Genomic DNA, 12,169 nt, shown 5'->3' on the forward strand with positions numbered 1-12,169 from the left:
GCAGCAACTTCACTTTGCAGAGTAAAAAAATGCATGTTCCACAAGGTTCAGTGTGTTATGTTGATATTCTTCTGTGTCTAGTCCATTTTATCTCATGCTTTATTATAGTTAATTGTGATCACTTTCGTTCTACAGATTTGCTCTTAATTGTGTTCTTGTTTTATGTATAAACATCTGTTTTATTTCTAAGCAAAAAAAAAAAGGGTGTAATTTTGTGTGTGGGTTAGCACTCTCAGGTCATCTGCTGCTTTTGAACCTTTGAAACATCTGTGCAAATGAGTATATTGGATGGTATTGACACAACCCTTTTCTCTGAATATACATTGTCTTTTTTTGATTAACTCTATTTTAATAGGTTTCAGAGTAGCAGCCATGTTAGTCTGTATTCGCAAAAAGAAAAGGAGTACTTGTGGCACCTTAGAGACTAATGCTGGTATTGCATACGTTACTCTCATGAGACTGAATAAGGTATTAGACTTAAGTTCTCTACAAATAATTTCATATTTTTCATGCTCTCCATCCATACAGTCTTACTATTATTTTTTGAATAAATATTTATTCCTTTATTTAATAGCTCTATAGATCAAACAACCCTCCTGAAATATTTATACAAAAGGATCTCCAATTAACAACCCTTATTGACTGTTCCTTCTCCGCTACCACTGGAATATTACCAGATTTCAGCGTTCTTCATTGTTAGCTGAGACTAAAAAAATGTGTTTTTTTTTTCTTGTTTCTAGAACCTGAATTTCACAGGATTCCGTAAGATCCTGAAGAAGCATGACAAGATCCTGGAGACACCCCGGGGTGCAGACTGGCGGGTGGCCCATGTGGAGGTGGCACCATTCTATACTTGCAAGAAAATCAACCAGCTCATCTCTGAAACAGAGGTAGAGAATGCTGAACCGTGTATTACTTCCACTTTATATAGAGAAACTATGCTCTTCTCTCCCTTCACCAGTAATAACCCTGAGCTCCTGTACTGTCTTGTGAATAAATGCCTTAATTACCAATGCAACTATTAATTGATTTGAAAGAGCCATTAATTTCTGGCATTGATCACTTGTAGTTTGTGGGTTTATGTGTACACTGGGTTCAGCTGCTAACTTTCACTATGTGAAATTACAGTGATGGTTAAGAGTAATACATTACACATCAATTACATCATTATTATGAGTCGTCACTCAGTCACTTTCTCTTTCACTGGGTAGACCCCTGCTTTCAATTCTTGTGATTTATGCCCATAGACTGTGGTGACCAATGAGTTAGAAGATGGAGACAGACAGAAGGCCATGAAGCGTTTACGTGTCCCACCCTTGGGAGCTGCTCAGGTGAGAATTTAAATTCCATAGTTCCTGTTTTCCTCTCAGGTTAGCTGATGTGTCAAATTACATTTCAGCCCCTCAGCAGAATGTAAAAGTGCAAATATATTGGAATGGGTGTTTCTACCTGTGATGAGAGATGACCAGCACCTTAAATTATTTGGTGGTTAGAAAAGGTAACCTACTTTAGTCTCAGAAAATTTGAAAATGGCTTTGCAAGGGCTAATGTATTAAGGCAAAGTAATGGTGGAGAGGTGAATAATATGGGGAAATAAATGTTAGCCTTTCAAACTTACTGTTAGTATAGATAGTTCTGGCTGTGCTCTTCTGTGTTGGAATGCTGGTGTAAAGACCTGGCAGATTTCTCAGAAGACATTAATACACTTGGGCTCTCTGTTCTGACATTGCATAATGCTCTAGGCTGGTGCTATGTTGTACTTATAGGATTTAAGAAACTTCATCTTACGGGGAAGGAGATATTAGAATATAGGGTAGAATGCTACATTAATTGGTATGACATTTATTCTGAAAATGAATGTGCATTGCAGATAAATTAGTATTGTGCCCTTAAGCTAACTATTGTTCTATTTACAGCCTGCACCAGCATGGACCACTTTCAGGGTTGGCTTGTTCTGTGGCATATTCATTGTGCTAAACATCACTGTCATACTTTCAGGTAGGTATCCTTATCTTGGATCCAAATGACCCCCCAGAGCCTGATTCTCGGTTTGCTTTTATTACCTTATAAGTGTTGAATGAGTAGTAGTAACAAGGTTGAATTTGTCAGAACATTGCTGGTAAGAAGGCTTGGTAGTCTCGGTCAAACCAATCAAGTCAGCTACTGGTTATACCCGATGATATGTAATACCTTTCCCATGTTACATATGTAAGTAATACTTTTGTAACATGCTGTAGTTATACTGGCTTCTTACTTCTATTCTTAGTGGAATCTCATGCAAATGTTGTCACCTCTGTGTCCTCTGGACCTTCTGTCATTGACAGTTACATCCATTTTATCTCTCCTGGGCTGCTCTTAGGATTCATATTTTGTATATTACTTATTCACTGGAAGAAGGAATTGGTATTGCCTGCTGTAAAACTGCAGGTTCACAGACTGAGGGTCCAGTTTCAAGCAGCATTATGCCATGCAATTTCATCCTTTTAAAAAGTTTCTTACTGAAATTTCTGGGATTTCAGTGCCAGGTCCCTATTGGGCTGACCTGATGGTATATTGCTTTGTTGGTAAATTTTGACAAGTGCACAAAAAGGCAATCAATCCTCACATCACCTGCGCTTTGTATTTATATTGGTTTGCTTCCTCTCATCAACGTAAAACCCCCTTACTTATTGTGGTACATTACACACAACCATCAACCGTAGAAATCAGGCCAGAGCGGGAATTCTGCCTTGTTCAAAGGAGCTTTTTCAGTTGCATATGAAAAGGCCTGATTTTTGTCTCCAGTGGAGGGGTAGTCTGTTTAAATAATGCAAAAGAAACAGCTAGCAAATCAACCGATATCTCTTTGCACTAGGGAAAGCCCATGTATTCAATTTAAAAGAGTTTTTAATCAGGTGTTTTTAAAATTGAATTCAGTCATCTTCAGGATAAAATGTTTGTGCTTTGGAAGCTGTTTGCTGAATTGCTTTCCTTATTTTTCTGATAGATGCAATTTTTTTCTTTGAGTGATGGTCCCTGTATGTATTCCAAATGTGGGTGTGAATGCGTGCCATATGCCAGAAGGTCCTCTTAGCAGTGTCCTTTGTGCTTGCTTGCAGCAGAGGATATAGTAGGCCATGCGGGTCGATGCCTCTTCAGTTCCCTCTTACTGTCATGTGGCCTGAGTTGGGACCCACTGTTCCTTCGTGCTCTTAGTTTTTACTAAGAAAGTGATTTCATCTGTTTTTTCTGTACATAGTAGTTGTTCTGCTGTTAGATAGTTGTATATAATATTGTTAGAGTTAGTAGTAGTTAGTATTAGTCACCTGCATTTGTGGACTGTCTCCCCCCTCCCTGGGGACTGTGCCCCGCATGCTGGGGTTCAAGAACTGTATATCCTGACCATGGTCCTTCTCTGTGAGCAACAAGCACCAGAGGTGTTTCTGTTGCCTCCGTGAGGTTGACATCACGGCGTGTTGCTCTATCTGCCAGTTGTTCCCACTTCATACCCAAGAAGCTCAGGAACTCTGCCTCTGTAAGTTCCTGGTTCAGGAGTCAATGCGGCTGCATGTGCATTTGGATCTGGGACCGTCAGAATCGCTGGTAGAGCGACCATCACTGGTGGTGAGTGCCCTTCTGACCACTTCCCATGCCCCAGATCCAGCAGTATCACTGATGAAGGACGAGCTGAGGTGTGAGAGTAAGAAATACTCTCATGGGCACAAGAGCAGGTCCCTGCAGCAGACTGCTCATAAACACAGCGTTTCCTCCCCAAACCAGTCAAGGTTTGGTGAGACGTTGCATGCAGAGACCACCACCCCAGTGCCCAAGCTTCCTTGGGTGGGGAGGGAAAAGCCTGGTGCAAGAAGGATCCGATGGTGCCCGTCTGGACTGTTCATTGATGCCTGCATCACCCATCCCACCACCACCTCCACGCTGCTTGAAGAGCTCCTGGACATTCTCCAGCTTCAGGGCCTCATTCAGTATTAACGAGGCCATTCTCAGTCCAGTGCATGCAGTGTCATACACCCTTCCTCATGTGCCCCCGCTCCTAAGAGGGCAGAGCGGAGGTATTTTGTCTGGGAGCAGATTTTCTTTTCTCCCACCTACCCCTCAGGTCTCTTGTCATCCACGTGGCTGCTGAACGGGCATGCCAGCACCCGCAGAAATCGACACCTGCAGATTGCACGGCTAAACGTGTGGACCTGTTGGGGAGAGAGGTGTATTCTGCGGCAGCCTTACAATTTCACATAATGAACTATCAGGCTCTGCTAGCCAAATATTTTAATAACGATGTGCGGCTAGCAGAGTTCTGGGACAAACTGCCACCAGACCAACAGCAGCAATTTCAGGTACTGGTGGATGAGGGGATGCCTAGTTGCCGAGATGGGCCTCCAGGCAGTGGTTGATGTGGAGGACACATCCTCTCACTCCCTTGCAATAGGAATAGTCATGCACTTGTGACTCATGGCTACAGTCGTCCGGCTTTCCTTGGGAGGCAAAACTACTATCGAGGACCTCTTCTTTGAAGAGGACAAAATGTTCTATGCAAAGACGGACGAGTCCCTTCGCTCACTGAAGGACTCCAGGGCCATGTTGCAATCCCTAGGGATCTATACCCCAGCTCAGTGGAGCAGGCAATAGTGCCAACAGTTCTGTCCGAACCCACACATGCCCTACCCGGCCTACTACCAACAATAACAGGATGCTCCATGCAGGCAGCAGGGTTCCAGTGGCCGTGCTTCCAAGTCTCAGCCACGGCCGCCTCCTCGACCCTCTCCCACCAACTACCAAGGCCCCAGTTGTGACGCGTTGGTTGAGAACTGTGAGTCTTCCTCATTGCCACCCATGGTGCCCCATGTTGTCTTTGGGGACTGTCTTGCCCTGTTCGCCCACAACTGGGGTAAGATCTCATCAGTGCATTGTCCAACAAGAAGCAGATGCTCTTCTTACAAAAGGCTCTATAGAGTATGTAGCACCTCTGTATATGGGGAGAGGCTTCTACTCCCCGTACTTCCTCATCCCAAAGAAGGAGCTACCTCCTTCTCAACCACCTATATCAGAAAATCCAAATTCTGTATGATGACAATGGCATCTGTTGTCCCATTCCTCCCAAACCGGGCCTGGTTCCTGGCTCTCGACATGAAGGACACCTACTTCCATGTCGATGTTGTGACATTACACAGGGTACAGTCTGGACTTATGGACAGCTGTGTTCCCTCAATTTTCCAACCTGGGTTGCCTTTTACACTGCATCACTGTGAGAGCCACCACTCCTGGCCTACCCCCACACAGCCTCCAGCACGTAAATCACTCCCAGTTATACTGTATGGGTGCTATAGCCTGCCACTCATTAATCATACTGCAGGGCAGCACCAGCAAACTCCTCGTCCCAGACTTTCCCTAGATAGGTGCTTCTTGTACTGCCCAGCCTCTCCTGGACAATAGAAGCTCATATAAAGTCTGTCATTTTAGTAATATAAAACGATACACACAGGTCCTGTTATCCCAAATGAAGTTTCCCAAACACTTCAATGCAAAACCACACTGGTTTAGATAAAGCAATAAAATAAGTTTAACTACAGAAAGATAGATTTTAAGTGATTATCAGTAACGAGGCACACACATCAGAATTGGTTACTATAAAATAAAAGGTCAAACACCACTAACACCTAACTTAACAAGCTAGTGAATTCAAGCTCCAAATGACATACCTCCTGGGTTCCCAAAATTCCCTGTCCGGCGTGCTCAGCAGGATTCTGTACCTCAACCACAAGTGAGAATTGCTAGTGCAACCTTTTGATAGCTCTTCCAGAAGTGGAGCACCCCATGCTTGGGTCTCTTCGCCTACCCCCTAGAACCGCAAGTTGCTCCTTTATTGTTTCAGGGGAGCCATCAGAGGACTCATAGGGTGATGTTCTTCTCCCCTCCGCTATGCCTTCCCCCCATTCCTCTCCTCCCACAAGTGCTATGCAGTATCCACTGGGACTGCACTACTATAATACTCATAGTCCCATTCTGGCCCTGTCAGTTTTGATTCATGGACCTTCTCAGAGACTCTACCTGCACGCCACTCTGTCTTTGTGCCCTCCTTACACAAGATTGGGGCTGGTTCCTGTATCCCCATCCAGGCCCTCTTCACCTCACAGTCTGGTTTTTGGATGGGACTCAGGAGTAGACAGAGCATGCTCCACCCAAGTGCAACACATCCTTATCATGCAGAAGGGCATCCACTGGGGCCTGTTACCAAGCTGAATGGAAAGGATTTACCTCATGGGCTCACTGCCATCACCGTCCACTGAGTATGCTATCCGTATCTGTCATCCTCGATTACCTTCTCAATGTCAAAATATCAGGCCTTGCTCTCAGCTCTATACGTGTCCACTTGGCAGCACTTAATGTTTTTCTTCCCCCTCTTCCTATGGATGTTGCCTCCATGTTTATGCACCCTATCACCATCTCTTTCATGAAAGGTGGTCTCAATACTTTCCCACTAGTCCTCAAGCCCACAGCCCCTTGGGACCTGAATCTTGTTCTCTCCACCCTCACAAAGCCACCCTTTGAGCCACTGGCAACATGCTCCCTCTCCCATCTCTCCATGAAAGTAATGTTCTTAGTGGCCATTATCTCAGCTAGACAAGTCAGTGAACTGGGGGCCATGATGGCTGACCCCCCACACACACACACACCTCTACGCTGACATAACACTGTTCTCGGGAGACAAAAAAATCTCACTGCATTCTAGGTGAGACAGCGTTCTATCAAACTTGCCTCCCCCCTCCCCCCCGTTCCTTGTTCCCTGACCGCAGTGACAAAGTTCCTCCTCTACCTTGGTGGGTCCTGCGCTTATTGGCAGATTTTGCTCACCTCAGAGATTTATGGCAGCCCTCAGTTTGGCCACTTTCATGGCTCAAATCTGCCGTTCACTCAGATAACCTCATCACTGGACAGCATGGGGAAAAAAGAGTAAGAACAATCCCCGCAGTTTCTGCTGATCCACCATGTGGGTCGGGGACCAGCTCAGAGACCTTCACCTCTGGTGGAAGCTCCTGTGTTGGGTCAGGAGTTGGGAGGTTTGGGGGGAACCCGGGCCCGCCCTCTACCCCAGGTTCCAGCCCAGGGCCCTGTGGACTGCAGCTCTCTAGAGTGTCTTCTGGAACAGCTGCACGACAGCTACAATTCCCTGGGCTATTTCCCCTTGGCCTCCTCCCAACACCTTCTTTGTCCTCACCACAGGACCTTCCTCCTGATGTCTGTTAATGCTTGTACTCCTCAGTCCTCCAGCAGCACATCCTCTCACTCCCAGCTCCTTATGTGCACACCTCACTAACCGGAGTGACAGCCTTTTTAAACCAGGTGTCCTGATTAGCCTTAATTAATTCTAGCAGCTTCCCAATTGGCTACAGGTGTCCTAATTAGCCTGCCTACCTCAATTAGTTCTAGAAAGTTCCTGAGTGTTCTGGAATAGTCCCTGTTCTCTTACCCAGGGAAAAGGGACCTGCTTAACCTGGAACTAATGTATCTACCTTCGACCACTCTCTTGTAGCCCTCTGGCCTGACCCTGTCACACTGTCCCCTCCAGAGACGACCCCACCCCCTACCCAACCCCCCGTCTCCTGACTGTTCTGACCCTTATCCACACCCTTCGCCCTCTGACAGGCACTCACTGGCAGCGGCAGGAAGTGGAGCAATGTGTCCCCAGCCCGCTCTGCTTCCCGCCGCCGGTGAGTGGGGAGGTTGGGGAAAGGACGCTCCCCCCATACTCACCGGCAGCGGGAAGCGGAGCACTGCAGTTGGGAGCTGGCAGAGTAGAGCAGGCTGGGGCTGGGCTGCTCTACTTCCCGCCGCTGGTGAGTGCAGAGAGGTTGGAAAAAGGACACCCCACCCCATACTCACCTGCGGCGGGAAGCGGAGCGACGCGGCCCCAGCCCGCTCTGCTTTCCTTGCCCCAGACCCAGCCGTGTCACTTGGGGGGGGTTGGGGAAAGGTCCCGCACTCACCTCCAGCGGGAAGCGGAACGCCACAGCTGGGAGCTGGCAGAGTGGAGCGGGTTGGGGCCGGGCTGCTCCGCTTCTGCCGGTGAGTCCTGGGGGGGGTGGGGATCCCTTCCCCCAAGCCCCCTCCCCCAAGTGATATGGCTGGGGCTGGGGGGAGGGAAGCGGAGTGGGCTGCTCCCAGCCCCCCGCTAATCCCCTGGGCCACTCTGGGACTGCAGGGCCCCCAAAAGTGCCCCCCCAGAGCTCCTGCCTCCCAGACTCTGGTGGGGGAGCCCCTGACCACCCCTGAGACCCTCTGCCCCTTATCCAACCCCTCTGCTCCAGCCCGGCACCCTTAACATGCTGCTCAGAGCAGCGTGTTGGAGCTTTACTGCGTTGTATGCGAACCCGCGGTATATCGGGTCGTGTTATATCGGGGTAGAGGTGTACCATATTCCACAAGGATAGTTTCCTTACAGCTACACCCTAAGTTCCTTACCAAGGTCATGTCAGCGTTCCACCTCAATCAGTGTGTCCATCTACCTGTTTTCTGTCCCATGCGGACAGGATCCTGCACTCCCTTGTTGTCCACCTTGCACTGGCATTCTGCCTCCACAGGACCCGCACCGTTTGTGCATCAATGAAAATATTTGTAACCATTGCCGACGAATCCAAGGGCTAAACCCTCTCTTCCCAGTGAATCTATCCAATGTACTGTCACGTGATGGTGTCACAGCACACTCAGTGCAAGCAGCCAGGTCGGCCTGCCTAACAGATATCTCGTGGCAAGACATCTGTCATGCAGCAACACACATTCACATCCCACTGTGCCGTCACCTAAGGGGCAGCTGTGGATGCTGCAGTGGGCCATGCCATACTACAGACTGCAGTTCCTCTCGCATCCTTGCACCTACCTCCAGACTGATCACTTCTTGCTACTCACCCATGTTTGGAACACACATAGGAACCATCACTTGAAGAGGAGGAAGAGGTTAATTACCTGTAACCAGAGGTTCTTCGAGAGGTGTGGCCCCTATTTGTATTCCAATACCCATCTTCCATCCCCTCTGCTGTGGACTGGACTACTCACTGGAAAAAGGGTCACTGGAGAAGCATTGATCCACCCGGCCTATTGTACCCTCAGCTGCAAGCACAAGGGGATGCACGATGCACATGTGGGTCAAGGGATACTGCTAAGAAAACCTTCTGGCTCTGGTGCATGGTGGGCATGTGCACTCACATTTGGAATACAAATAGGAACCACACGTTTCCAAGAACCTCCTGTTTCAGGTAAGTAACCTCCTCTTATTACCACCCTCTATGTGTGTCAAGGAGTCTCTTTTAATGTGTGTGTTTATGCAACTTCATGCATTGTCTTCACATTTCTGTCTATAGCTTGCATATTTGATCTCTGTGAGAGCTGGGACTACCATTAAAGCCAACCGTGTGTTTGTATTTATCTTGAGATGTGAAATTGGTGTATTTTCAATGTTCAGAATGAAAAATCATTATAATGGTAGTAATGAATTCATGACCACAATCCTCATCGTCAAAAATATGCACCAAAACTGATGTGAATTAGTGTGCTTCCATCAGGAGACATGACCTGAAACCTGTGAGTTTCTACAAATGTTGGGAAAATAAAAGTTGTATGGGTATTTGCAGCCATAAAGTTAATTTTAAAAATTGCTCCTTTGCTGACATTTTCCAAAGTGTTTTGTGAGTCTGCTTGGTATAAACAAGATGTCAAGGCTATAAATTTGTAATTCCTCAGGGCAGGCATTAGAACTTGGAAGTTCAATTACAAAACACACCAACCAGTACCGTCTGATTTTTAAAAAATCAACAGCATCTGGAGAGCTGGGTTTTTGAGTAACCTGGAGTTCACAATGGTTGCAGCTATCACAAGTGGAACCAGAGAGTGTCTTTTTAATAGGGTAGACTGTCCTTCACTAACTCCTATGGGGGCATGACCCCTTTCCATGTCACATCTTGTTTGCTGCAGTATCTAATGTTTTATAGCTCCTTAGAACCTGTATGGCTTTGAAAGTACATTGAAGCAGGGGTATGGTTTGTTACTTATTAACAAGTACAGTTTTACACGATGCCTCATGACGAGCAAATTTTCTTACTATAGCAAGGGTCATCTTCACTTGTAAAAGTATGGAAGGTGGTAATAGAACAGACCAGTGTATTTGGATACCATGAAATATCCATGTGGTGTTAGCTTTTCTATATTAGCATCTTTCATAAGATGTTAGTGAATATGGAACTTGTTAATACATTAGTGAAGTGAAGTTGCTAATTCATAGTTTGTACCATTTTCAGAGTACAGGGATAAAGCTAGAGCATTCAAATGATAGGAGGTTCCTGGGGAGGAGAAAAACCCTGACTCTAATTACTTCCATTTTGCAACATATTTGAACAGGATTTCTAAGAGAGAGACCCATGATTGCATGTTGATAAATGCAATATCAGAACCTGAACAGAATAGAACTGAAGCAGGTTGTGACCCCCTTGGGGGCATCAGAACAGAGAGAACCTCTCATCTGTTAACATATTGAATGCCTCTTGTACCATAGCTTTAACTTGCCTACTAAGTGTCAGTTGATGAAGGTGTAACAGCTAAATATGTGTTGTTATTGACTTTAGTAATTGGTCTGACCTGAAGTATTAGAGCGAGGTGAATAGCAGGTTAGTAAGGCAAGCCTTTCAACTCACTCTTTGACCATAGAAATCTGGGGGTAACCAGTAAACACTATCATGGTGCTCTTATACTAGTCTTCATTTACACACACCACAAAAGTGCTACATCATCATCATGTTCCCATTACGCCTCTGGCGTTTAGGGCAGCAACGAAGATCCTCCACTTCTCTGTTTCTGGCAGGTTTTTTCAATGGTTCCCCAGCTGTGCCCCAGGTTTTTCAACTTGGCTTCCACAGCTCTTTGCCATGTTTTCGGGTGGACTCGTTTTCGCTTGCCTTCAGGTGTCCATATTATTGCTACTCTGGTGATGGAATCAGTTTCTATCTGAAGCGCGCTGCCAATCCATCTCCACTGCCTCCTGGCACTGATGGTGCTCGTATCCTCTTGGCTGCACTGTGTCAATAGATCTTGGTTTGAGATTGTTCTGGGCCAAAAGATACGGAGGATTTTTCTGAGGCAGGTTGTATGGAATGAAGACAGTTTAGACATGTCATACTTTCTCATTCCCCAGCATTCTTGAATGTTGAAAGTACGGAGCTATGATAAATCCTGAGTTTGATTTTTGGTGTTGTATTTTGATTATTTCCAGACTGTATTTAAGCTCCTGAAGGTGTTCCTGGCTTTATTGATTTTGTTCCGGAAATCCTGGCTTGCTCCACCATCCTGGTTGATGGTGCTCCCCAAGTGTATGAATATGTTCTCACGAATGTAGAAACAATCTTCTATCCGTACTGGTGCTACATATTTTGCCATAAAGGACCATCTCTTCTCGAGAGGTCAGAACTGCAGTAACAACAGAGTTGCAGGTCAAGCTTAGAGTGCATTGACAGAGCAATATAGGGAGGATTTTACATGTTATCAGCCCACAACACTATCTAGTTCAGGCTAGTCCTAGTAGTGCTTCATTTTCATGAGCAGAATCATCCATAACACTGGAAATAAAAAGGAAACGGTTGAAAGTGGTTTTTGGTTAGACCTCCAATAAACTGTTCTTGATTTGTTGTCAGACTTGTCGTCCCTTCTTCGATACAGGCAGAGACTGACTCCTAGGCCAACTGAAATTATACAGAAAATAATGGTGAAAACTGATGCATAACAATTTTCACTATTTATATGGTGCTGTAATTTTGCATGGCAATTAGATTTTTTTAAGACTTAACAAATAGACCCCTCAAACTCTCTCCCACTTGTGGTTCTCAGGTTCTGTCCTAGCTCTGGTACACCTAATGGGGCAAGATCCCCACTCATCCTTGCCTTTTACCAAGAATTGATAAGTGCAATTTATTCTCATGATGCTCCATCATAATTCTTCATAGTGTTTCCAGTTCAATACTTTTGGGTCTGCTTTGCCCAGAGCAAACAGGTTGATATCCACTGTCTGTCCCTTTCTATGTGTAATTGTTTCTTCCCTTTATTTGCAAGCAACCCCCTGATCTTGCATGCCCCTGGCTCAAAATAAAGTTCAGATATATATTTTCACTGTTCCTATCATAAACTAACTTAGCTG

At 45.9% G+C, this 12,169-nt stretch overlaps 1 protein-coding gene across 2 annotated transcripts in view; it reads left to right on the forward strand.

Annotated features, from left to right (window-relative positions):
- XPR1 (xenotropic and polytropic retrovirus receptor 1) overlaps positions 1-12,169 on the forward strand; it is a 254,134-nt gene that overhangs the window by 177,929 nt on the left and 64,036 nt on the right. For both annotated transcript variants that reach the window (XM_077824124.1, XM_077824125.1), the window contains exons 5-7: positions 741-890; positions 1,248-1,331; positions 1,917-1,998. In XM_077824124.1, coding sequence (XP_077680250.1) covers positions 741-890; positions 1,248-1,331; positions 1,917-1,998 — 316 coding nt within the window. The remainder of the gene's footprint in view (positions 1-740; positions 891-1,247; positions 1,332-1,916; positions 1,999-12,169) is intronic.

Source organism: Eretmochelys imbricata, chromosome 8, assembly GCF_965152235.1.
Source record: "Eretmochelys imbricata isolate rEreImb1 chromosome 8, rEreImb1.hap1, whole genome shotgun sequence".
Taxonomy (NCBI): domain Eukaryota; kingdom Metazoa; phylum Chordata; order Testudines; family Cheloniidae; genus Eretmochelys; species Eretmochelys imbricata.